Source organism: Zootoca vivipara, chromosome 7 (assembly GCF_963506605.1).
Source record: "Zootoca vivipara chromosome 7, rZooViv1.1, whole genome shotgun sequence".
Lineage (NCBI taxonomy): Eukaryota > Metazoa > Chordata > Lepidosauria > Squamata > Lacertidae > Zootoca > Zootoca vivipara.
The window spans coordinates 26,015,943-26,040,010 of NC_083282.1; the positions used below are offsets into that span (position 1 = coordinate 26,015,943).

Consider the following 24,068-nt stretch of genomic DNA (forward strand, 5'->3'; position numbering starts at 1 on the left):
AAGGTTTTGAAGCGCACCACCACCACCACAAAGACAACGCAACTTTTCCCCTTCTTACTCTTCTTAGAAGTCATCTTGATAATTATGGGAGCGTCTGAGCGGGACTTTGCTGTTTCCTTCCGATCAGGCGGGGCTTTAGACGCCTTGTCGGTGGGGGGGGGGGCTATCAAGGCATTTCCGTTGGTGCCGTCGTCGGTTGGGGCGCCAACATGGCGGTGGGGAAAGGAAAAATGGGTTTCGGTCGCTGCTGGGTGTGGCTGCTGGCGGCGTGGCAGGCGGTAAGGGGAGTCTTAAAACTGGGGGGTCGGGAGCGACGGAGCTCCGAGTGATGGAGTGGACCGAACCGTGAGGATACACGGAGTCACTTCGACCCAAAACCAGACCAGGCCTGCCTGCTTGTCGTGGCACCTGGGACCATGGCCGTAGCCGGGATTTTTGTTGGGGGGGGCAGGCCTTTTGTTGGGGGGGAGAACCTCATAATTAGCTATGTATTTTTTAATGATTTTTATTGATTATGAGGGCAGCTGCCCCTCCTTGCCCCCACCCCACCCCTTGGCTACGCCCATGCTTGGGACATCTGTTTCTGAATAAACAGCCGCAGGTTCAAACTGCGGATTTGTTCCCCTTAGTTTTTTCACCTTTCACTGTGCGGGAGCGTTAAAGAAAACAATTTTGTGTGTACATATAGGCATGGGTGCAGCCGGGGGGGGTGGTGGGAGACCCTCAAAAATTATTTAACTGTGGTTCTGCCCCCCCCCCAATAAAGTAGAATCCAACAGGCGATTTGGGCGATCTCCCCCCAAAAACGCAACAATTTATTCAGCCTCCCTCCCCCCCCTAAAAACCTACGCCCATGTATATATAGATATCTCCCTGATTTAACTGGCCGTCCTTTTCTCTCCCCCTTGAAATGTTAACCTCGCTGCAGATCGTGCATTAGAAAGCCTATGCCGTGTTTGATATGCGAGTGTGTGAATCTGTGTGAACCTAGAAACACGCCTTGCGGAAGGAAACTGCTCAAGCCAGGAGGTGTTACTAATGTAACACTTAATGGCTGAGATTCAAGTCTACGTGTTACCAGTGTTACAAACAGATATGAAAGCAATGAGCTTAATGGCAACTTAAACCGAGGTTGTGGGCGCAACAACGGAATGTCTGGGTGTCCTTTTTTATAACTAGAATACAAAGCTGGAAATGAATGAACTGCAGCTAAAATACCCTGTTTCTCATATTTTAAGACATACCCATAAAATAAGCCATAGCAGGATTTTTAAGCATTCAAGGAATATAAGCCATACCCCGAAAATAAGACATAGTGATAGGCGCAGCAGCAATGCCGGCCATGGCAGGAGGAGGAGGGAAAAAAATAAGACATCCCTTGAAAATAAGCCATAGTGTGTTTTTTTGAGGAAAAAATAAATATAAGACATGTCTTATAATATGAGAAACACGGTACTATGTTCATTTTCCATGTGCTCTAGTCCTTCCCCTGTCCACCCCCCTAATATTCTTAAGGGGGCTCTTCTCCAGTCTTCCGAAAGCAGCTGGAAGCAGGGAAGCAGAAAAAAAGTCCTCCTTTTCTTCCACTCTGCAGTTTTAATCTGAAATCTTAGACGCGGTACTGCTCCTGGAGCTCAGAAACGGCTCGTACTAATGAAATTTCTGGTAGCAAAATGCACCTACAACAATGGGAGTTTCGAACACTGCGTGTTACGTTCTAAGAGACTTGGGTTCGAAGCCCTTCTTAGCCATAAAGCTCACTCAGCATAGCCTGCTTTGCAGTGGAGGGTGTTTTGTTTTGTTTTTTAAAGTAAGTTTATCGGTTAAAAATCGAGTGCATGCCAATTCTGAATATGACATTGAGCAAAGTTGAAATATTTGGACATTTTGTGTTTTTAAAATAGACCTTTCTCTCTCCCCGCTCCGCTCTTGTCATCAGCTGTCATGATACAATGACACTTGTGAAGATTGTAAGGCATTAGTGCCTGTTTTTGAAAGGAGAAAAAAAATAAGAACAAAGTATCAATTTAGTTTAGCAACTTGGAGTAGCTGTTAAATTACCTGTCTTTCTTTTGCTCTCCTCTTTTGCTCTCCTCTAGCTCTATGTTGAGTTACCACAAATTTGTAATAAGTGTTTACTGTTTAATATTATGTTAATCCATAATAAGGGGATTGTCAAAAGCCCGTTTTCTTGATTGTCTTCAACTTGTAACACCATGCACTCATTCCCCTCTTTTAATAATTTACAGCACCTTTAATGCACTTTTTCTTGGAAGTAATTCACATTGTGTCCAGTGGGGCTAAATTTAACTTGTATTTAGCATTGTCGCTTTAATACATTATATTTCTATTTGTGTTTATGGCTAGCATTTAGGTATGCACTTTGTGCTGTTTTGTTTTACAGATTGTGATATTACTTTGTATATATCTTCAGCTAAGTGCCATTGCATAGATTTTTCAGTGATGAAGTGAGCTCAACTCCTTAAAGAAAAAGCTGTGTTAGGAAGTGATGGTTGGTTATACTTTGGAATGGTATGGTTGTAGATTCTGATTTAAAAGTGAATTGTACAAATCTTAATTGCTTTTAGGCATCAGTATATGGAGCAGAATTATCATCAGAGGCCTGCAGAGAGCTGGGCTTCTCCAGTAACTTGCTGTGCAGTTCTTGTGACCTTCTTAGCCAGTTTGGCTTAAGTCAGCTAGATCCATTCTGCAGAAAGTGTTGCCAAGAAGAAGCCCAGTCTGAAACCAGAAAGGTAGGTTGAATAATTAGATTTGAAGACCTAGACTATTATTGAAAGTGTGTTAACATGAATGAATTCCAGACCTAAAGCTAATTGTTTTACTGTATTTTTTAGCAGCCATTTTAATACAGGTTTTTGACATGGTTCTTTGTTAATGTTATCTGTGATTGAGTTCCTTAATTCATGAATGTCACAACCCTCTCTTATCTTCTGTCTGCTTTCTGCATCTTGAAAAATTGAGGTATATTACAGGCTTGAACAGAAGGGAAATGCACAATTAGTGAAGGGAAGGGTGGGCAGTTTCACAGATGCAGAAAGGTTAATGTTATATTACTGACTTTTGGTAAAGGAAAGGGGTTTGGTAAAAGGGCTTGTTTTAGTATTATAATTACGTATTTGTCAATTTATATACTGCCTTACTGCCAAGATGGGTGGGGGAACTTGGAAAAGCTCCAGCTCCCTGATCATTTTCCTTCCCACCCCTTGTGTGGTGTGTATGTGTGTAGTTTGTTGTCTCTACAATATTCTTTCTGAGCTGTCGTGATCAGAACCGGACACAGTGAATCCAAGTCTGGTCACACCATAGATTTATATAAAGGCATTGGGATACTGGCAGTTTTATGCCTTGCACAAAAAGTGAAGAGTTCTTGTCTTTGTACCGTTTTGTTGGAAAAAACCACCACCCAAAACTCTATGTGGGGCCAAGTGAGGCTCCATTTTCAACTCATAATGCTATACTTATTAGTTCCAATGTAGATACATAATAACATTCAGCAATACACAGACACCATGATATAATAACTATCATCCACTTTGCAATGTGGAGGAAATTGACATTTCTATTCTCATGGTATAGTTAAAGAAGACTCCATCAGTAGCCCTGCATCCAAATACGGATTACAATCAATCTGCACATGGGGTTCCAAATTGAGTAATGGAATCTTTGCACAGAAGCAGCCTTCCTGTACATACATCAAGCAATATGTACAGGAAGGCTTTCAATAGATGTAGTGTCTGAAAGGATAGATGTACACAATCCTTTCAATAGATGTAGTGTCTGAAAGGATTGTGTTGCTCGGTTTAATATCTGCAAAATAAACCTCCACAAAGTTAATGATTCCAATGGGTCTGATTTATATTTTGGGAAATCTATTCTTATTTTGAAATTTCCAAATGTTTGGAGAACAGTTTTACAAAAAGCAATCCAACTTTGAGAGCATCAGAAATACCTTGGATAAGCATTAAAAAAAAAAGCCATGCTGTTATATGAGCAAGGACTAGAGGTTGAAACCATCAGGCTGTTAAGACTTAATGAAGCCACTGGTTCTAGAACACCAACTGACTGGATTTTTTTGTTACAGTACATGGCATTTTGTGCTTTTGAAGGAATTTTGGGAAATCTACATATGTTTTATGAAAATTCTACTGCTTGCAGAATCTACAGGATGCTATCATGGAATTACAGAAATCTCGGGAATATATATGTATTATTTGCCTAAAATTGGTACTGCACAAATATTCAAATTGCACACGGCATATAATCTAAGAAGAAAGACCTGCACATTAAGAAAGGGAAGAGGATTCTAGTCTTGCAGCTCAAACAATCTGGGGAGATATTTTTCCCAAAAGGATTCGGGATGCTATAGGTAATTGTAAATAATGATTTCAAATATGGAATCTGAAATAGCTTCCTGTGCTAGAAAGTATATAGGATATTCATTCATTCTCACTTCTATAGACGTAGCTGCTCAGAAAAGTAATTGAATCAAATTGAATCAAGGTGCTCATTGGGTATGTTTTAAAAAACCCTTTTAAATCCTTGATGTTAAAACACCAATACTATTAAATTAAAATATTCATATGCTAGAATTCATTTTGCATAAAGTGAACAGGAAGCAAATCGGGAGAGGCAAAGGAGGGTTTGGGCCCAGAGAACACATGTCCTCTGATGCCAACTTCTGTCACCAACCCCAGGATCACTTCAACAGCAAACTGGGGCTGCCCCTTCACAAACCAGAAGTAGCATGTGAAATGGACTTGCAAGATGCATGTCCTCTGACTCCAATTCTCCACCCTGCTATCAGTGATGGCCAAGTACAGCTGCTCTTCTGCTAACATAGAAAAGATGACAGCATGCAAGTTAAGGGGGAAATGAGCTAATCTGAAGAATTTTTCCATTTTAAATTGCCACAGTAATTTCATTTCCTGTGGATTTTCACGCGTGCTCTCTCCTCTTCTACTTGTATACATCGTCATTTAAGCAGCAATCACTTAGCTAGGGTGTGTGTGTCCCAATTTATTCCCACTGAGAATCAACAACATCGCTTTGTACAAGAATAACCTGCTAATTTTAGTAGATGAGTTCTCCATATCCATTATACTGAGAGTATGCTGTGGGTATTCCTGTTGATTCAGGGAAGGTCTTCAATCAAGTGCCCTTCAATTGTATGCTCAGTGTTTCAGAAATCCTCTGCTCCAGGGAGCAACATTTGTCATGAAGAACTTATTTATAGAGACTTCAGAGCTGCATTACTTACAAATGGAAGCTTCTCTGAATATTTTATCTTGAAAAGAGGCATGAGACTAGACTTATCTGCCATCTTCATTATTTTCAAGAATTGAATCCTGACAGTTTTTATCAAACACATGTCCTGTGAGCAACAGAAGGAAACATTGGCCTTTGCAGATAATCCATTGTTGCTTTATATCCAAGTGCCTTCATTTAATTCAGATGTGGGGATCTTAGCTAGAATTGTTGGGTGCACCTTCAACTCGTTCAGTTTCAGAATGAGTTCTTTTAATTAGAAAGAAGAATTAAGTTTGAGTAAACAGTTATCCATACTTATTCATCCCTTTTTACCAGGGGCATACCAATTCATCTGCTATACTTGGCATGGCAAGCATCCCCCTCTCCTCTGTTGAGGACTCTGCGGAATCCAGTGCACAGAGCTTCCGAGCTTCCTATTCCTCTTGTGGTTTACTTATATAATAATAATAATTAATTTATACCCTGCCCATCTGGCAGGGTTTCCCCAGCCACTCTGGGCAGCTTACAACAGAATATTAAAATACAATAATCTATTAAACATTAAAAAGCCTCCCTAAACGGGGCTGCCTTCAAATGTCTTCTAAAAGTCTGGTAGTTGTTTTTCTCTTCTGTTTTTACTTCTGTTTCTTTTGGTCATTTTCTTTTTTCTCTCTCCCTACCAACCCCTGAGGGCCACCAATCTTTCATGCCAAAGGTCTGAACTGATGGCTCACAATGGGATGTTTTTCTCCCCGCTGGCTCCTCCCACCTGCATTTCTCATCTTTATTCTTGAACAAAATCAGTGGATACAGAGACTGCTATGCATGCACACACCCCTCTGACCAACCAGATATCTGCATAAGTGCTCCTATGTTGCACATTGGGGGCAATTTTGGGACTGGAAATTGCCACCAGATAGTTTTGCTCTGACTATTTCCAGGAGCGCTTTAGGAAATTTTGAAAGAACAAGCATGTTGTGGTTGCAGTAACGACAACAGTGAGACTTTGTTCCAGAGAACAGCATGCTTTACAAATGGTGAACAGTCAAGACTTTAAGGTTAATCAAAACGGATGACTTAGAGCATGCAAGTGCATTTCTGCTGACCTTTCACACTCCCTGACTCCCATCCTTCTGGGTTGGTCCTCCATTCTGCTCTGTGAGCTGTATTGTTTTAAGAATGTTTTAAAACAAATCACGTTTGACTTGAAAGAGGCCTTGCTAAGTGCTAATTCAATAAAGTTGATGATATGAGGTCAGGCTGGTCAGAGCGAGCATCAAGAGAGTAACAAGCATAATTAACCCTCTTACAAATTGAGTAAGAGAGGATATTTCTTACAAGAGTCCATTGTTTCATGACTGCTTCGGTTGCTGAAGTGGCTTCTTACATGGGCTTGCTGTAATTTATCAAATACTCAAGCAGAGCACCCTAATGTGCCCGACTGGGGATTGGCATGACCCTTGTGGTCCCTTACAGTTCTATGATTCTGTGACTTGGAGATGGAGAGAAAGAGGAATTGGAGAAGAAAAATGCTTTATTGGTCTCATCATGAGAATCATCCTTCTCCTACTTCTGCTGCCTGAAGATTAACTGCAGCTCCAGTCACCACCAAAAGAAGGATGAGTTCAGGTTACAGAAGCAAAATATGGCAAAAGGAGCCGAGCTGTTCTGGTCATTTATGATCACTCTCAGAGAACCAGGAAGTGCTTTTTAGGGATACAGAAGACAAGTTCTTCAGGGACTACAGTGAGAGCAGCCGTAGAGGCTACCGGCTACCAGTCGAGGCTACTGATTTGCTTTGGTGCACAGTGGATCTTGGGGTCTGGTCATAGGGGAGTTCAAAAAGGTGTGGCTGGGGAGGATGCTGTGAGGACACATAGAAAAGCCTGCCAGACTGAATTAGTTCTGTGGATCATTGCCATATAACCTCTATCTCTTTTTTAAAAAAATGTTAGAAATTTATAAATAATAATGGTAAAACTATTGGGTAAATCTTAGCTGCCCTAAATATGTTTATTTGAAAGTAATTTCTGCTGAGTTGAGTAGAACTTTCTTCCTGGTGAGTGTGCTTGGCTTCCCTCTTATGCTAAGGCTTAAATTGTTAGAGGGGATGTTCACCTAGGCCTGGTTCACATGGCCTTGGCTTACTGAGAACATGGAGTTCATAGTATTTTGGCCCTCTCGTGGCCTTTTTGCTGCCACACTAAGCCATAGTTTAGCTTAGCATGTCATCTGAACCAGGCTTTTGGTTAAGTGCTCTTCTTTGACTACAACTTGTGGTAAGTCAAGAGTTAACCATTAGTCCCAGTTTGGACAACACATGATGTGATAAACCTTGGCTTGACTTAGCACAGCAGCACAAAGCTCATGGAGGCTTTCGGCTGTAAAACTTTTTCATAAATGAAATCCTCCAGAAATCCTCCTTTTGAGAAATAATTGACAATATTAATATTTGAAGAAATTATTCTTCCATGGAAAGAAATAATGGGTTGTGTTCAGCGTAGCACTAAGTAAATCCTTATTCTAGAAGAAAGATTTCCACTTGCCCACTAGGACTTCTGCACCCTCCTTCACCCTCTCAAATTTGTTCTGGGGGTTACCCGAGCCCTGGATCAGATCTGAGAATTCAGGGGGAGGGTACACATGATGGGGGAGGAGAGGGAGCGAAGCCTTGCTGTGTTAACAGAAGTTGCATTTGCACAAGGATTTAATTGAATACGGTCCTAAGGTTTTTAAATGAAAAAGTGTTTATTTCAAATACTTGTTTGACCACCCTTCATCACTAAGCAGTCCCAGAGTGCACCATATGGAAACAATTAAAGACCAATAAAAGCAATTCACGGAGATAAGAGTTCATCAAAAAGTAGATTTAAAGTAAACTATTACAGTCGTAGCTTGGAAGTCGAACGGAATCTGTTCCAGAAGTCCGTTCGACTTCCAAAATGTTCAGAAACCAAAGCGTGGTGTCTGATTGGCTGCAGGAAGCTCCTGCAGCCAATCAGAAGCCCCGTCAGACGTTCGGCTTCCAAAAATATTTCACAAACCAGAACAGTCGCTTCCGGGTTTGCAGCATTCGGGAGCCAAAATGTTCGAGCACTAGGCTGATCGGAAACCAAGGTACGAATGTATTTGATTACATTTGTAAGGCTATCAAGAAAATATAAGCCTTCCAAACAAAAAGCAAGGTGCAGTTAAATCCATACTTGCTACTATGAATTAATTGGATGATTGCAGGTTCAAGGCCTATCTGCCCTGTACTTCATTTCCACTCTGTTTTTGTATTTGGACCAAATATGCCCCATTTCAGTGATCTGAGCAGGCTTCCTCACACTGCTTTGTGAAGAACTGTGGGCATAAATCACAAGAACTGTGGGCATAAATCACATACATACTTGAGTGTCTCCATATTCTTGTACAACTAATTGCACTTAATGCCACATAGGGCTGCAGCTGGATTGAGGTGTTGACTCTGGTAAGTAATAGCAATTTTCCATTGATTTTAGTGAAGGCAAGGTTTTATCCTCTTATACAGTGGTACCTCTGGTTAAGAACTTAATTTGTTCTGGAGGTCCATTCTTAACCTGAAGCACCACTTTAGCTAATGGGACCTGCTGCCAGAGCACAATTTCTGTTCTCATCGCGAAGCAAGGTTCTTAACCTGAGGTACTATTTCTGGGTTAGCAGAGTTTGTAACCTGAAGCGCTTGTAACCCGAGGTACCACTGTACTGAAATGCCCTTTGCTCCTTGCAAAGAAGAAAATATTGCAGTAGCAATAAACAGTTACAAAGTATTGTCCTAACACTGGCAAATTTGCTCCAAACAATGCACTGACGACTTTCAGCGTCCGGAAATCCTGTATCCAATTTCAGACTAATTCAGAAACTTGCTTTAGCAGCATTACTTTAGACAGCTGCACATTGTAAGCTTCGCTTTCACCAGTGCAGAATGATGCTGGTTTCTGAAAGGCTGAAAGATGAAATGGAGGTGAAGGTAACTGTGCATGAAATTGTAGTAGTAGAAGAAATTGTCAACATTTTGCAGTTGCTGAAAATAGCTGCACTTAGGAGTGTCTGTTACCCTATATCATCTGATTGAATCAAAGAAGCTTGTGTCCTTAATTGCAGGTAAATATGATTGTTAGGAGAAGCCGGGCGCTCTTATGTTTTGGTTATGAATTGTACTAAAGTTGCATATAAAAATGCATAGTGCTCCTAAATCTGTAGAACCCACTGAAACAATTTTAGCAAAGCTATTACATACCATTGTCAGTAACATCTCTTATTTACTAAATTATCGCTTTGTTTTTTTGTAAAAACGGGAAGATTTCCACCGAAAGAGCAGCAATCTAAAGATGTTCCAAGTCAGCTTTTACAAATAGAGTTTTTTCTTAAAACTAAGTGGTGTCTTTGTGCAGGTGGCTCCTGTCATCTCCACATTCATGGATGGCAAACAAGAACTTAAGGGGCTTGCTTGAGTTTTTGGGATTGACAGCCCTAGCAGATTTATATGAGGAAGAGTTGTAGCTCAGCTAATGGTCATTGGCTGCATTTGGACATCACAACAAATCACTTTTGTGGTGCGTGGTTCCCATTCTGACTCCAATGCTTTCCTCCCCTCCCCAAATCTCCCCCAGCACAGCTGGTTTGGTTGAAATATGCCAAGTTCAAACCATGGTTTATAAAACAGACCTGTTTCAACAAACCATAGTTATGGTACACTACAGTATAGTGTATAGTGTAGTGGACCTTGGATGCGGGTGGCACTGGTCTCAACCACTGAGACTCTTGGGCTTGCCGATCAGAAGGTTGGTGGTTCAAATCCGTTGCTCGGTCCCAGCTCCTGCCAACCTAGCAGTTCAAAAGCACTCCAAAAGTGCAAGTACATAAATAGGTACTGCTCCAGCGGGAAGGTAAACGGCCTTTCTGTGCGCTACTCTGGGTTCGGTGTTCCATTCCGCCAGAAGCGACTTAGTCATGCCGGCTCCCTCAGCCTGTAAAGCGAGATGAGCGCCGCAACCACAGAGTCATCTGCGACTGGACTTAACTCTCAGGGGTCCTTTACCTTTACCTTCTTACAGTATAGGGTATTATCATCATCATCATTATTTGTACCCCGCCAATCTGACTGAGTTGCCCCAGCCACCCTGGGCGGCTTCCAGCACATATAAAAACATAATAAAACATTAAACCTTAAAAAGCTTCCCTATACAGGGCTGCCTTCAGATGTCTCCTAAATGTTATATAATTACTCATCTCCTTGACAACTGAAGGGAGGGCATTCCACAGGGTGGGCGCCACTACCGAAAAGGCCCTCTTCCTAGTTCCCTGTAGCTTTACGTCTTATAATGTGGAACCGCCAAAAGGCCCTCGGTGCTGGATCTCAGTGTCCGGGCTGAACAATGGGGGTGGAGATACTCCTTCAGATATGCTGGGCTGAGGCCATTTAGGGCTTTAAAGGTCAGCACCAACTTTGAATTGTGCTCAGAAACGTACTGGGAGCCAATGTAGGTCTTTCAAGACCAGTGTTATGTGGTCTTGGCGGCCGCTCCCAGTTTAGCTTAGCTGCCGCATTCTGGATTAATTGTAGTTTCTTAGTCACCTTCAAAGGTAGCCCCACTTGAAGCGCATTGCAGTAGTCCAAGCAGGAGATAACCAAATAAACATGGTTATGTACCTGGCTAATTGGGAATCAGAAGGGAATACTTCTTGTCTTGACTCTTTGTCACAGTTGCACTGCTGGTCAAGGCAGGAACATGGAACAGCAGAGAGAGGCTAGTCTTGGTCCCATCATGATAAATCATTGTTTATTGTAATGTCTTGATATCTGAATTACGTACTGAGAGCAATCAGATGGTTTTAATGCATATGTGAGCTGGGCCTTGGAGCAACCTGGAGTTGATCTAGGTGATCCAACATGCTTTTCATAAGGGCCCAGTCTTGAGTATGACTTAACACTTGATGAACTAGCTCACAGTGGCTGTCATTTTTCTGTTGCAAATTTATATCCAAGTGGTGGTGTACCAATGAGCAATTTATCTGGCTTCTGAATTGAATGGTGATCCTTAAACCCGTAAAGGGGATAGCAGTGCTCGTGGAGTGGTGGCAAAACTTAGCATGAGCTTGTCCCCACAAATATGTAGGTCTTACACATAAGAAGCATGCCTGAGCAGGGCTGTGTACGCCACAGAAACTTAATAGAAGAGACATGCGCCTCCTTCCTTTTTGGCACAGTGTTCATCTCCTTAAGAACTATCTCATAAGTAGCATCACACCAAGCAATAAGGAATTTTTTGGCAGGCGCGAATGCTCTGAATAACCCATGGCAAAACAAGTAATCTTAAAGAGAAGTCTAATTTTGGAAAACAGAACATAAATTCGGGGAGGGGGGCTACAATACTAGTATTCCTTTTTATAGAAGGAAACATAATTTTATAAGGTACAAGATATTGACATTTATTGGGAGGATGATGCTCGTCATTGTTTTAACTTTTGATAAGTGTATTTAGGGGGTTGCCTGTACTACAGTAGAGCCAGAAAAATATGAAACAATGCTAACAGAAGATGGTCAGGCCTGGTGGACTGAACCCCTAACATCGGTATTATTTATTTAGTTATTGAATTTCCTTCTTTTCAAAGGAGACTAGGGTAGCAATTTTTCTATTCCTATGGCTTCAGATACTACTGGCTCTTAGGCCAACAGGAATGTTACAGTCATCGGTCAGAATCCCAGTGGTTGTGGTCTGATCCTGCACATGGAGCTTTCAGCTACCTCTTCAGTAGAAGTCTTCCTCCCCAAAGATTGGACAGCATTATGGGGTGGCACCCCATGAGGTACAACAGCCTGCCGCCATAATGAAATATAATCGCTGCTGGTATCTTGTGTGCACACATAAGCACTTTTTGCTCATGCACAGAGAGAAAGCAGAGGTGGGGAGGACGGTTTGATCACAGCTACCGGTATATAGAATAGATATAGAATACAACCTATGTCCTGTGTCTGCAGCATCTGGATTTTAAGTTACTTTGTATTTTAGTTACCTAGTGTATTCAGATACAGTTGTCTACATTGTAGCAGTATATCCATCAGGAAGCTTGGTTTAAGGATGTCCTTAGCCACTTGCATATGGAATATATAGGGAGAAAAGCATCTTGCCTCTTTCACCCCTTTCAATTCTATGCTTCTCGGTGCACTCAATGAATGTTGCATAGTTGTGGCGCTTTTTTGTTTTGTCTGCACCTGCTTTTCAGCAACGTATTTTGAGTATCCATATAATTTACATGCATATGAAGAAAACGATATATTTTTCCCTCTCTCCCCTCCCCAATCTTAATCATTCACGATTTAGGAAGATAGTTCTGATGTTGATGTGACAATTCTTTAACATGTTGGTTTTAAAATATTTTTCCTTTTATGCTTTACTCAGCAATCAGATTAGTGTGATGTCCTCCTTGAGCTTGCTTTCCAGTGAGATTTGTGCTGCAGGGTATGCCTGAAGGTAACTTGCTTGCTGCGCTTGGAACTGTGACATTTGGTCGGTTGTTCAGCTCTGTGAACCAAGGCTCTCCAGATAATTGCAGAAAAGCTCAAGGAAACCAGAACGCCACTAAAAAGGAATCCCTCTACACTTTCTTATATATATATTTTAGGCAGCCTTCAGTTTCTTGCCTTCATTTCACTGGAAATATAGCAAACAATGAAGATGTAAAATGTTCAGTATTAGGGTTGCCATACGTTCGGAATTTCCCAGACATAGCCAGAATACAGCTATGTCTGGGTGGAAATCGCTTAAATGTCCAGGAAAATCCAGACGTATGGCAACCCATGTCGGCAGTGTCATTTTTGGCGATTTCCCTTAAAAATAGCTCAAATTTTGCCAAAACTTTTGTGTCCAGATTTCTACTTTTTGAAATATGGGAACCCAACTCAGTATAGACATAAAGTGGCCAAATCCCAAGAGAACGAGGAGGACATGCTTCTTCCTCTTCCCTACACAGATTCCTCTTACAGCTTTTGCTCTAAGAGTTCTGCAACCAAAGACAGCTGGCTTTTCAAGCTGAATGGCAGCCTTTCTCTCAGGTAGTGGAAAGAGCAGCAGGGAAATGGAAAGTAAAGTTCTGACTCTGAGTGTGTTCTCTTATATGCATATGTATACTCCTTTAAACATTATACATAATGCTGCCTGTCTCGGGCAGTTAACTAAGCTTTCAGACTTGTTCCCCTGTCAGACATGTTCACATCCTTGCGACTTTTTAAAAAAAATGTGGGGGGGGGGTTGCCCATTTGCTTGAACCCCATTCAGTGCTTTCAGGTCCTCCTATATGCACACACTTATCAGAAAAGGGCAGAGGGAGCCAGAATGGACGGTTGCATTGTGCTTTTTCCATAATGCAGTGAAACTGCCCTTTTATCTATTAAATAGCCTGCAGAGGAAAAGAACACACTGGGGCCACTTTCAAAAGCAGTGCTAGGAAGACCCTTCTGTTCGCCCACTCAAAATAGCACTATTGAGAACACCAGGGCGGGATCTGTGGGTGTTTCTCCTAATGGTGGGAAGTTGGCAACTTTGGGGTGGGGGGCACCCTGGACTGGGAGCATAGCAGCAGACCCCAGAGTGCCAGAAAAGCATATGGTGGGGTTGGTTGGGGTGTGGAAAATGCGGGATTTAAGCAATGCATGTAAACAGAAATATTGCTCCCCATCCTACCAAGGCTAATATGCCAGTATATGAAAAGCCTTTTTACAATAACTTGATAAATCCATTTTTCCAGTAACTATTCACTTTCAAAAACCTATTTTGTGTAGCAAAGAGATAAAAGGGGTAGAAATATTTGAACAGCGCGGATCTTTGAGAATAACTTTATCTGGGTTGCCATGCAGTTCAGAGGAATTGATAATAGAATGCATTTAGTGCTTTGGGCTGATTTTACTTTGAGTGACCTGATTTCACTTCATTTTAAAGTCTGTTTCATTCTGTTACACTAATTAAAATGCAGCTGTCAGCTTTAAGGATTTTGACTTTTATTTTTAGTTCCACGCAGCCTTTATGTCTCTGGGCTACTGCCAGAGGCTCTATCAAAGTAGTGGTAATTGTTCATTGGGCCAGATTATCATCTTGCTCATGACAGTATCAATCGATAATGATCCTTCCCCCCCCCCCCAGTTTTCCCTAGTTGTCATATCATTATTACAAATGAAACTTTGAAATTTTCTTCAGTATTTGCCTAGTGTGACCATTGCAGCTGGGAGTAAAACATAGATTTTGAGCATTCATATAGCTTGGAATGAGTCTGTGTATGCAGCTTTTATATGGGCGGTAGGCTGTCCTTGTCTTTGGCCGATACAAAGAATTATCGGACAGAAATGGAAAAAGGCACTTCATTTCAGATTACGGTATTTTCCTCTTCTCCGCACTTTTCCAGATTTATTCATTTTTATTGATTACAAATGGGGATTTCAGCTTATACTACTCGCCATTGATTCCCTCCCCCGCCATTGCAGAGCATAGGACAATTGTTCTCCACTCGAAATGGGGCTTCCTAGAGATCTGTAGATAGTTACCTTGGAAGCTCTGGATTCCTTCTTGAGCTGGTGTTGTCTCTTGGATGCTTTTGTGAGGAAGTTCCAACAGGAGCAATTAGATTGTGGATATTCAATCACTTATGTTGCTTATCAGTGCTAGGCTATCCTTCTGTTCTGAATAATGTTTTGGGTGGTGGTTGTTTTTTAGAATTGTTTTTTTTTAGAATTGTTTTTTTTTAGAATTGTTGTTTTTTAGAAAACCATTTTTTAGAATGGTTTCTCCCAGAGAAATTTTAAACAGGGTTGAGGAACCTCGGACCCCCCAGAGACCCGATGAGTTTTTGCCTGTCTGGAATGTGTCCTTGAATACTGATGATGCATCTTCCTTCTCTGGATGTAGGGTTTGGAGGGCTGTGTGAGTGTATGTAGAAAACACTCTGCTTAGATCATATTTGTATTGGTTGTTCAACCCAACTTTGCCTTTGGGTCCATCCACCACTGATATCTGGCCCCCCTGAAAGTTGCGCAGAAGGAAATGCAGCCTTTGAGCTGAAATAGGTGCCCCAGCTTTGGTCTCATCATCATCGTTGTTGTTGTTATATATTTATTTATACCCCACCTTGATCCGGCTTATGGATAAAATGAAGAACACCTAAAAACATAGAAAAAATAATATGTCAAAAATTATGCAACTCCTCCCATTTGTCTCTGTTTGCCTGCTCTTTGCCAGAAACCAAAATAGTGGCTCCTTTGGTAATGGCTTGTCTTTTATTTTACATACTAGCCAGATATTTACCAGAGTTTTAGTCGGTAGATTTCCATGCTAATCGAAACCAATGAAAGTTCGAGTCCAGCAACATATGAAAGGCCGAAGTTCTTTAATAGATGTGTAAATACTCAAATGTGTGCATATATTTACTTGTACATTTGTTTTGTGGATTACTTCGGATAAATGTGTGTACTTTCAGTTTCTGAGTGATAAATGTTGCTTTCCAGTGCTACCTGTTACTTGGCTTACATGCTACTTATTCCTCTGCTACTATTTTCTGCTTTGCTATTTGGAATTTGAATAAGAAATTTGAAATTTTTGCTAATTACGTGGATTCTAGTGGTTTAGAATTATCACTTGGCCTTGACTCTTTGCAAGTGTCGATAAAAACCTCAAGCTGTCATATGTCAGTGTGAAATACTATTGCAGTTGAAGTCTTGGTTTTTATAAAATAGCTGTCAAATGTTTTGTTAATAGTCCAGCATACAGATATTACTTGGAGAATGTTTGACATGATAATTAGCAGAGAAGAATTTTCAGTAGCAAAATTGTTGCCAGTCATCCTGAGAAAAGCCAGCTAGAAAATTCTCAGCCCTAATATTTGTAGACGATACAAATACAAAGGGCATAGAAAGCATTTAGACTCACTCTGGGTCAAACTTGACAGTTTGCTTGTAAATCCAGATGGTGAAATATACCCAAAGAAAGGTTAATTGTTGCTTGTACACTAAGGAGTACTTAGAAATGTCAGAGTATGCGACAAGCTGAAATAAACATAGAAACCTTAAGTATGACATTGCTTAATCACATGCACAGGAAGATTAAATTCCGTTTACTAAATTAATTCTAACTAGACTCTTGCAGTGAAACAGCTTCAAATAAAATCTGGAGATAGTTTTATGAAAATTTCTCAGATATATTTGTATAACTGAAGGAACATAATTATTTTCTCTTGAAGTGGAAGTCCATGCTTTCTGATGGTTCACAGAGTTTACTTATTCACAGTGAACAGTCTTGTGAATGTCAGTTTTTCTTTTCTTTATTCCACCCTTTTTCATTCCTCTTCTGGAAAGAAGAATTGACTAATGCAGGTCACACAACAAGTGCTTCTTCACCCCAGTCATTAGTCACAATCCACACAATTTTCAATGTCAAAATGAAGGTCAAAATTCAAATCTGACTTGAAACTTGGTTTTAACAAAGTTGGCAGAGCTTCAATGCATCAAATACGTAAATGAACAGACTTACTGAGATTGCTTGCTTTTGCGGACAAACTCTTAACTATCGGAATGATCATGCTCAAAAGGAGTAGATGGCATGGGAATTCTGTCTTAATAATTATGAAAAAGTATTGTGTGGGGCAAACTTTGGTTAATGGCAATGACCATTGTTGCTATTGAATATCAACCCCAATCTAGAATAAGTTAAGTCGCTCTGCTTGCCCGGAGGTCCCCACTCCACCTCTCAAAAGTGTGGATGAGCGAAAGAATTTCTGCGCTTCGTGGAACTGTAGGATTGTAGAGAATTGTAGAAACAGGGACCCCAAGGGTCCTCTATTCCAACCCCTTACAACGTAGGAATCACAACACAGGGAAGCCCTGTTATGGTGAGCGGCTGAGCCACACTGGGATTCACTGGATTACAGCAAGCCTTATTGCTAAGCCTTATAGCTCACAGCAGACTTTTGCCTGCCCACACCTTCTGCTGTGAGCAACGCCAACCCTGCCTGTTGCTGGTTTGGATTGCTCTGTCAGTTGCGGGAGAGGGGGATATTGGTTTCAATAGTATGTCAGTGCAACTGACTTTCACTGGATGTGCACCCTCACATTTGTGAAGATGTAACTCATCTTGCTCCATGAAGTTGCACATCTTTTGGTTCATCCAATCTTATAGGTGACTTTGCTTGGCCTGCAGAATGTATCCGTGGTCTGTGAAATGGAAAGTTAACACATAAGTGGTATTCTGGTGGTATTGTGGTCCTGCCCTTCGAACAATAACTGACTTAGCAATGCATTTGCTCTTGGAACGTTTTTAGGCTATCAACGCTGAGTCCTAGATGAATTCATATTTAGTGAATTACTATTCTGAACAGTGATACCACGGAAGCCACCTTCTCAGGTTGGAAGATTGGCAATTCTTCTAAATTTCCTTACTTCTCTTCCTAATTTCACTGAAGCCGATAGATGCTGTATCCAGAATAGATTGGACAGGTCATCATTCTTTCATTAGACTTTGAGTTTTGAATAGTAGCGATAATTTTGCAACCTAATAGGAATAAAGGGGTTTCTCAAGTCACACATTATAACCCTCTTATATCTACATCAGTTGTGTTTAATTTGTTCAATTGATTTAATATTTTCTTCCCTAAATATATTTTTTCTGTTCTTTTGCAGCTCTATGCAGGGGCAATTCTTGAAGTGTGTGGATGAAAATTGGGGAGGTTCCCTCAAGTCCAGGGTAAGTGAATTTGTAATTTGTCCTTTTAGTTATTTAAGAAGGATCACCAAAAGGAAGACCTCATTGCACCTGAATTTTTTGCATGGATCCTGAAGCAAAACACTGTCCTATTGTGAATATACATAGATATGGCAACTTACTTTTATGTGAAACATATGAACTCCAGGAAAGGGCAGTGGAAAACACATGTCAGATTTTTTTTCTAGGTGAAGTGAAAATTGAGCTGCTAATATTTTTTAAAGTAGTTCTCTGAAGGTAACTTTTCTCTATCATTTTCATTAGCCTTGTTTTTGAGCAAGTACATTTTTAACAGACAAGTCATGTGAATGCAAAATGTCAGATTCACGTCCTACATTTGGGACTTCATTAACCTTTTTGAACTGAATAAAGCCAGTCATTTTATGACTCTTCTGACTGGCAGACGTCTTTTTTTCCTGATGGAAAAAGTGGGTGAGATCTTGCTCATCATACTTGGAGGATAGAAACAGAAGCAGAGGAAGGATTGAGGGTGGCAGTCCAAGGCCACCGGATTTCCCCCTTTGTCATGAGTTTTTTCTGTGTGTGCATTATTCATAATGCTTTAAAATACCCACATGTGCATAGCCATGCTTGAAAAGAGAATCTTAATTGGAGCAGCTTTAAGTTCTATTCTGCCATCTGACCCATCATCTGTGATTGACAGGTAGTGGCTTTCCTTTTTTATTTATCAAGTATTTATTTAAAGCAGTGTTTCCCAAACTTGGATTTCCATGGGTTTTTTTGGAATACATTTCCCATCACCCCTGACCACTGGTCCTGCTGGCTAGGGATGATGGGATTCGTAGTCCAAAAAGTTTCGGAAACACTGATTTAAAGCATCTTTATTCTTCTCTTTGTGGCTTAAAAAATCAGTAGTAAGATCATGACCAAGCTCATGCTCTAAAAGGCATAATGCACAAGGGAAAATAGGAGGGGGGGGGGGGAAGCAATCTTTTGTGCAACTACTTAAAGTTACAGTTATAACTGTGATTCCTCTCTTCCCCCACAGCTTTATTATCGAAGGCAGGGTGATGCTTCTGGAGGTTGCAGCCAGAGAGGGAGGAGTTCCTCGCTGCACTCTCCAGGAAGGTCAGCCTTGCCCCATAGCAGCTAGGCTTGAAAAGAGCCTAACTGCGGGGGGGGGGGGGCAGAGACACCTGTGGTGGTGGCACTGCCTTATTAGCCCCCCCCCCCAAAAAAAAATGCCTGCTCTAAAAGCAGCCTCTTGGTGAAGAGGAGGTGCTGGTGTCTGTCTCCTCCCACCCTTGTTTCTGATGTAGACCTTCTTTCCTGGTGGGTACGTTGGTGCCGGTTTGTGGCTCACAGGTGCCAAAATGTCTGGGGTCAGCCCTGGGCCCACCCTGCTGATGGTTCCCCACCCCACTATATGGTCTTGGGCATGCCTCCTCCTTTGAACTCAAAATAACATGGGCTGAACCTGGGACCTTCTGTGTGCAAAGAACATGTTCTGCTGACCTACGGCCCTTCCCCAGATGGCTCTAGTAGGTCTGCATGAAATACAGGTGAGGCCCCTTTGCTCCTTAAATGGAGCCTCGTTTAGCCCTTTCTTTGTATGAAGTGGCTCATAAGACCTGTCTTCTCCCTTAAGGGTTCTTTGACTTTTTTGTGGAACGAACCTCCACTTTTTCTTTATATGGGGATTTAGACCATTCCTGCATTCTGCACACCTGAACCAAAATCTTATTGGATCTCAACTCTTCCTGTTTCTATAATTTAAGCCATGTTTGTAGCTTGTAGGGGGACCAGGCAGCTGTGTTTGCCCTATCCTCCCATAGCCAGGTTGCCAGGACTTTGAGATTACACAGTGGAAATGCTGCTTGTCGAGTTATAGCTGCACATCTTTGCACATTGCAGTTGGTTTTAACCAGTGCTATTTTTCCTTAAAAAAATGTTTAGGGGTACTCTCATTTTCCTGCCCCTCAATGAGGCCACACTCAGATTTACAAAATGTTTAGGGGTATGCATAAACCTGCATCCCCCCAGAAAAATGCACTGGTTTTAACTGATGGTGAAAGGTGGATAATAATTATGTTATTATTTATGGAATTTCTTATTTTAATGCTGATTCTTTTCTGAGGTGGTTTGCTTGCTCTAGTTTCATATGCACACACTCTCGGGGCTAACAAATAGAACTTCAGTGGATAGGTTTTCATCTTGCATCAGTTTTTTGTCTAAGCTTTTGAAGCTCACTCATCCTCAGAAAGCTTCCCATGTTGAGAATATCTCATCAGAAAAATGAAACTCTAGCAGGTTGTCTGCAGGGTGTTTTTTTTAACCAGAAGATGTCTCAATTCATTTTTCACTAGATTTAGAAAGCTGCCAGTGCTACAATATGTCTGATAGTTTAAGTTGACATCAAACATAGCAAAGCTGGTGTTAGATTTTTTTCCCTCCCTACCCTCCTGCTTCATTTTGTTCTCCGCATAGTGTGATCTGTTCTGTCTAACATCATTGTATCACTGAAATAGAAATGTGTCGACAAAGAGGTGTGCACAACTGCTAGAAACACTCGATGCTTTTAGGCCGTCATTCAACCAAGCAACTTGCAGCTCACCTGGACAACTTAACAGTGGTCCTCAGGCGAGCAACTGAGGGACGTGTTCATCCGGCAGCTGCCATAGTGCAGAGCTTTGTAGCTACTGCATAGGATCTATTGCCATACAAGATAAATATAGGAAGAAAGAGCAAATATGCAGTGTCCGAAACGCCCATTGTTTTGGGTGCATTTTGCATCAGGGAATTTCATGAGTATGAGCCGTTTCTGAGCTCTGGGCGCAGTACTGTACCTAAGATTTCTGATTAAAACTGCAGAGTGGAAGGAAAGGAGGACCTTTTCCTGCCTCCCCACTTCCAGCTACTCTCTGAAGACTGAAGAAGAGACCCTCTTAAGAATATTAGGGGGGTGGGCAGGAGAAGGACTAAACCATGTGAAAAATGAACATATTTTAGTTGTGGTTCATTCATTTTCAGCTTTGTATTCTTCTTATAAAAATAGTGCGCCTAGACATTCCGTTGTTGCACCCATAAGGTGCCATTTAGCCAGGCCCAGCTCTAGGGGTAGTCTCGGGGGCGCTGGGCCGGCAGGAGGGCGCTGCGCCCGCCCACCAGGACGGGGGCGCCGGAGCGATCTCCACGCCAGGGCGCCCGACCGGCTTGAGACAGCCCTGCATTTAGCTCCTAGCTTTCATATCTCCGTTTCTAACAGTACACACATGCAGTGACAGGTGAGGGCAAATTAAACAGGAATATGGGACTCTGTTTTTCCCTTTTTAAAAAAATAATAATGAAAGCCTAACCATTAGTCCAGATTGTAGTATTACTGTTTCCAATCTTTCACCCCAGGGTGGGTCACAACAGTTCAAAGCACAACATTAAAAACAGTTATATATAAAATAAGGTTTGTCTTTGAAATATACATCTCAGATATACCCTGTTTCTCCGAAAATAAGACGTAGCTATAAAATAAGACATAGTAGGATTTTTAAGCATTCAAGGAATATAAGCCATACCCCGAAAATAAGATATAGTGATAGGTGCAGCAGCAATGCCGGCTGTGACAGGAGGAGGAGGGAAAAAATAAGACATCGCCTGAAAATAAGCCATAGTGTGTTTTTTTTTTAGGAAAAATAAATATAAGACGGTGTCTTATTTTCGGAGAAACACAGTAATTGTAATCCAGTAGCTTTTTATTTATTTGAAATGCTGGTTGTTTCTGCCTAATTGCATCTGACATGTACCTTCTTCAGGTGAGTGAAATAATTCTGGTGGGGGCAAGGGGACACAGAATGGGAAGCAGAATGTGCACATTTGACAACAATTGCAACGTGATAGAACAAGTAATCATTAGAGCTTGGACCACTCGCTGCAGTTTAGCTTCGGTGAGCTGTGTATATTAAACGTCTACCAGCCCATCTGGGGTGCCACAAAATAAACCCGGGAGAAGGGTTGTTCAACAAGTGTCTGGTTCTTGTTCCTGCAAATGCTATCTATATGTGACACAGGTATGTATTGCAAGTCTGGCCCTACCATAGGCTACAAGAAGGCAGCTGCCTTGGGCAATGGCTGTGAAGGGGCTTGGAGTTGTGCCAAAGTTGTGCCATTGTGTCCTTTGACTAAAGCAGCAAAATGTCTTGAGTCAGCCCTCTGTATTGCCGTGACTTGTTCCTATCAGAGAAGAGCAAAAGACATAACAGGCACTACAATTCTGTTCTGCAATATGGTAGATTTTAGACTACAATTATACATATTTCTATGTTTCATCTCGACTTTGAATCTTGTTTATGAGGCATGAGAAGAAATATTCATTTTGTTTAGAATAATGCTTTCTCTTTGCCTCCACATTCTAGCTTTCGTCAGGAGTGACAAGCCCAAACTGTTCAGGGGACTGCAGATCAAGGTTAGTACTAGTTTCTGTTTTTTACTACTAATTTAAAACGTATCAAACGTTACCTTAGTATTGGATAAAGATGCGAATTGTGCATCTGATGGGTGGAAGGGGACAGCTCAGTTGGCAGAGCAGGAGATAATTAATCTCAAAGCTGTGGGTTCAAGTCCCATGTTGGACGAAAAGATTCCTGCATTGCACGGGGTTGGACTAGATGATCCTCGCAGTCCCTTCCAGTGCTACAATTCTGTGATCTGTAAATAACTGATTTAGCTTAGTATGGGGAGCACAACAATACTGAGTTTGTACATCAGTCCTGAGTGCATTTTGTCTTTTAAAATAATAGCTATGCTGGTGGCAATTCATTCTGTCTGGAATCAAAGTCTTGCATATAGTAGTCATTGTTTCAGAAAATCACCCTACATAGCTATACATTCAGAGTGTATATCCGACCACAGCAGTTAATTCAACCTGGAACTTATACTTGAACAACAGCGATAATTCTAAGTTACTTTTGGAAGCAAGGAAGTGAAGGTTGAGCTTGCCAGATGTGTTGAATCCAGGCAGACAGTAACATTTGATTTCTTTCCTGTGCAGTACGTACGTGGTTCTGACCCTGTACTGAAGCTCTTGGATGACGGTGGGAACATTGCCGAAGAACTTAGTATTCTCAAATGGAATACAGACAGCGTAGAAGAATTCTTAAATGAAAAGCTAGAGCGCCTCTAAAACAAAAAAAAATCTTAATTATTATGTTTTGGGTTTTTTAAAGTTTTTATTTCTTGCATCATTTTTCATCATGGTAATCTTCTCAGACAAAGTGTGATAAACCCCGGAAATCATTCCAGCTTCTGCATTAATTTCAGAGCCATCCCATACTGTGTGGTGCTCAACATCTTTTAATTAGGAGCTGAAAGCTTCAAGCACAGCACATTTGACAAATTGGCAGGCTGAACAAATGGCCTGTCCTGGTACATTTCAGCTCATCTTAGTGGATGGATATCATTAATGAAATGCTTTGAGACAAATGTAATGCAAATACTGAAATTTGTAATAATTGGGCCATTTATTTTTACGGGCAAAGCCTTATTTGTCAGCTCCCAATAATTGAGATGATTACTCTGCTTTTTTTATTTTTAATACGCTGCCACTCTTTGTACAGCCATGGGAAGTTGGAGCCAAATAATATGTTCTCTGCCTCCCAAAGAGACGTCGGTTAGCATCTTTGCATTTTGTATTTCCCAGCTGTCCTTTTTATAGAACCGTTATTTGCAATACTCATAATGAATGCCTGCTCTGGAAGAAGAAGAAGAAAAAATCATTTGTAGCCTTGTTCTGACAGTGGAACTTGTGATCTGCAGTGACTGAAGAATGCTAGGGGAATGCACTTTAATGATGACTACATCTAAAACCTCTTAACAAAAGGCATGTGTAGGTCTGAGATCAGGTGCACTTTCTTGGCACAGTTTAACCTTCATTCAACAGACATGAGTTCCCTGGAGGGGAAAAGGTTGGAGAGGGCAATAAAATCTGTATCACAAAATCTGTATTAAATGTCTCATTCTTCAAAACATTTTGCCTGAATGCACTTAAAGGTAACTGTTTTGCTATAGGCCAGTTTATCCAAT

At 41.2% G+C, this 24,068-nt stretch overlaps 1 protein-coding gene across 1 annotated transcript; it reads left to right on the forward strand.

Moving 5' to 3' along the window:
* The first annotated feature begins 150 nt into the window (after window positions 1–150).
* On the forward strand, window positions 151–23,856 carry SELENOF (selenoprotein F). The gene is made up of 5 exons (XM_035123304.2): window positions 151–278; window positions 2,589–2,756; window positions 17,954–18,017; window positions 22,403–22,452; window positions 23,038–23,856. Exons 1-5 carry the CDS (start codon window positions 210–212, stop codon window positions 23,167–23,169), a joined length of 483 nt encoding a protein of 160 aa, XP_034979195.1. The 5' UTR covers window positions 151–209; the 3' UTR covers window positions 23,170–23,856.
* Window positions 23,857–24,068: the final 212 nt, after the last annotated feature.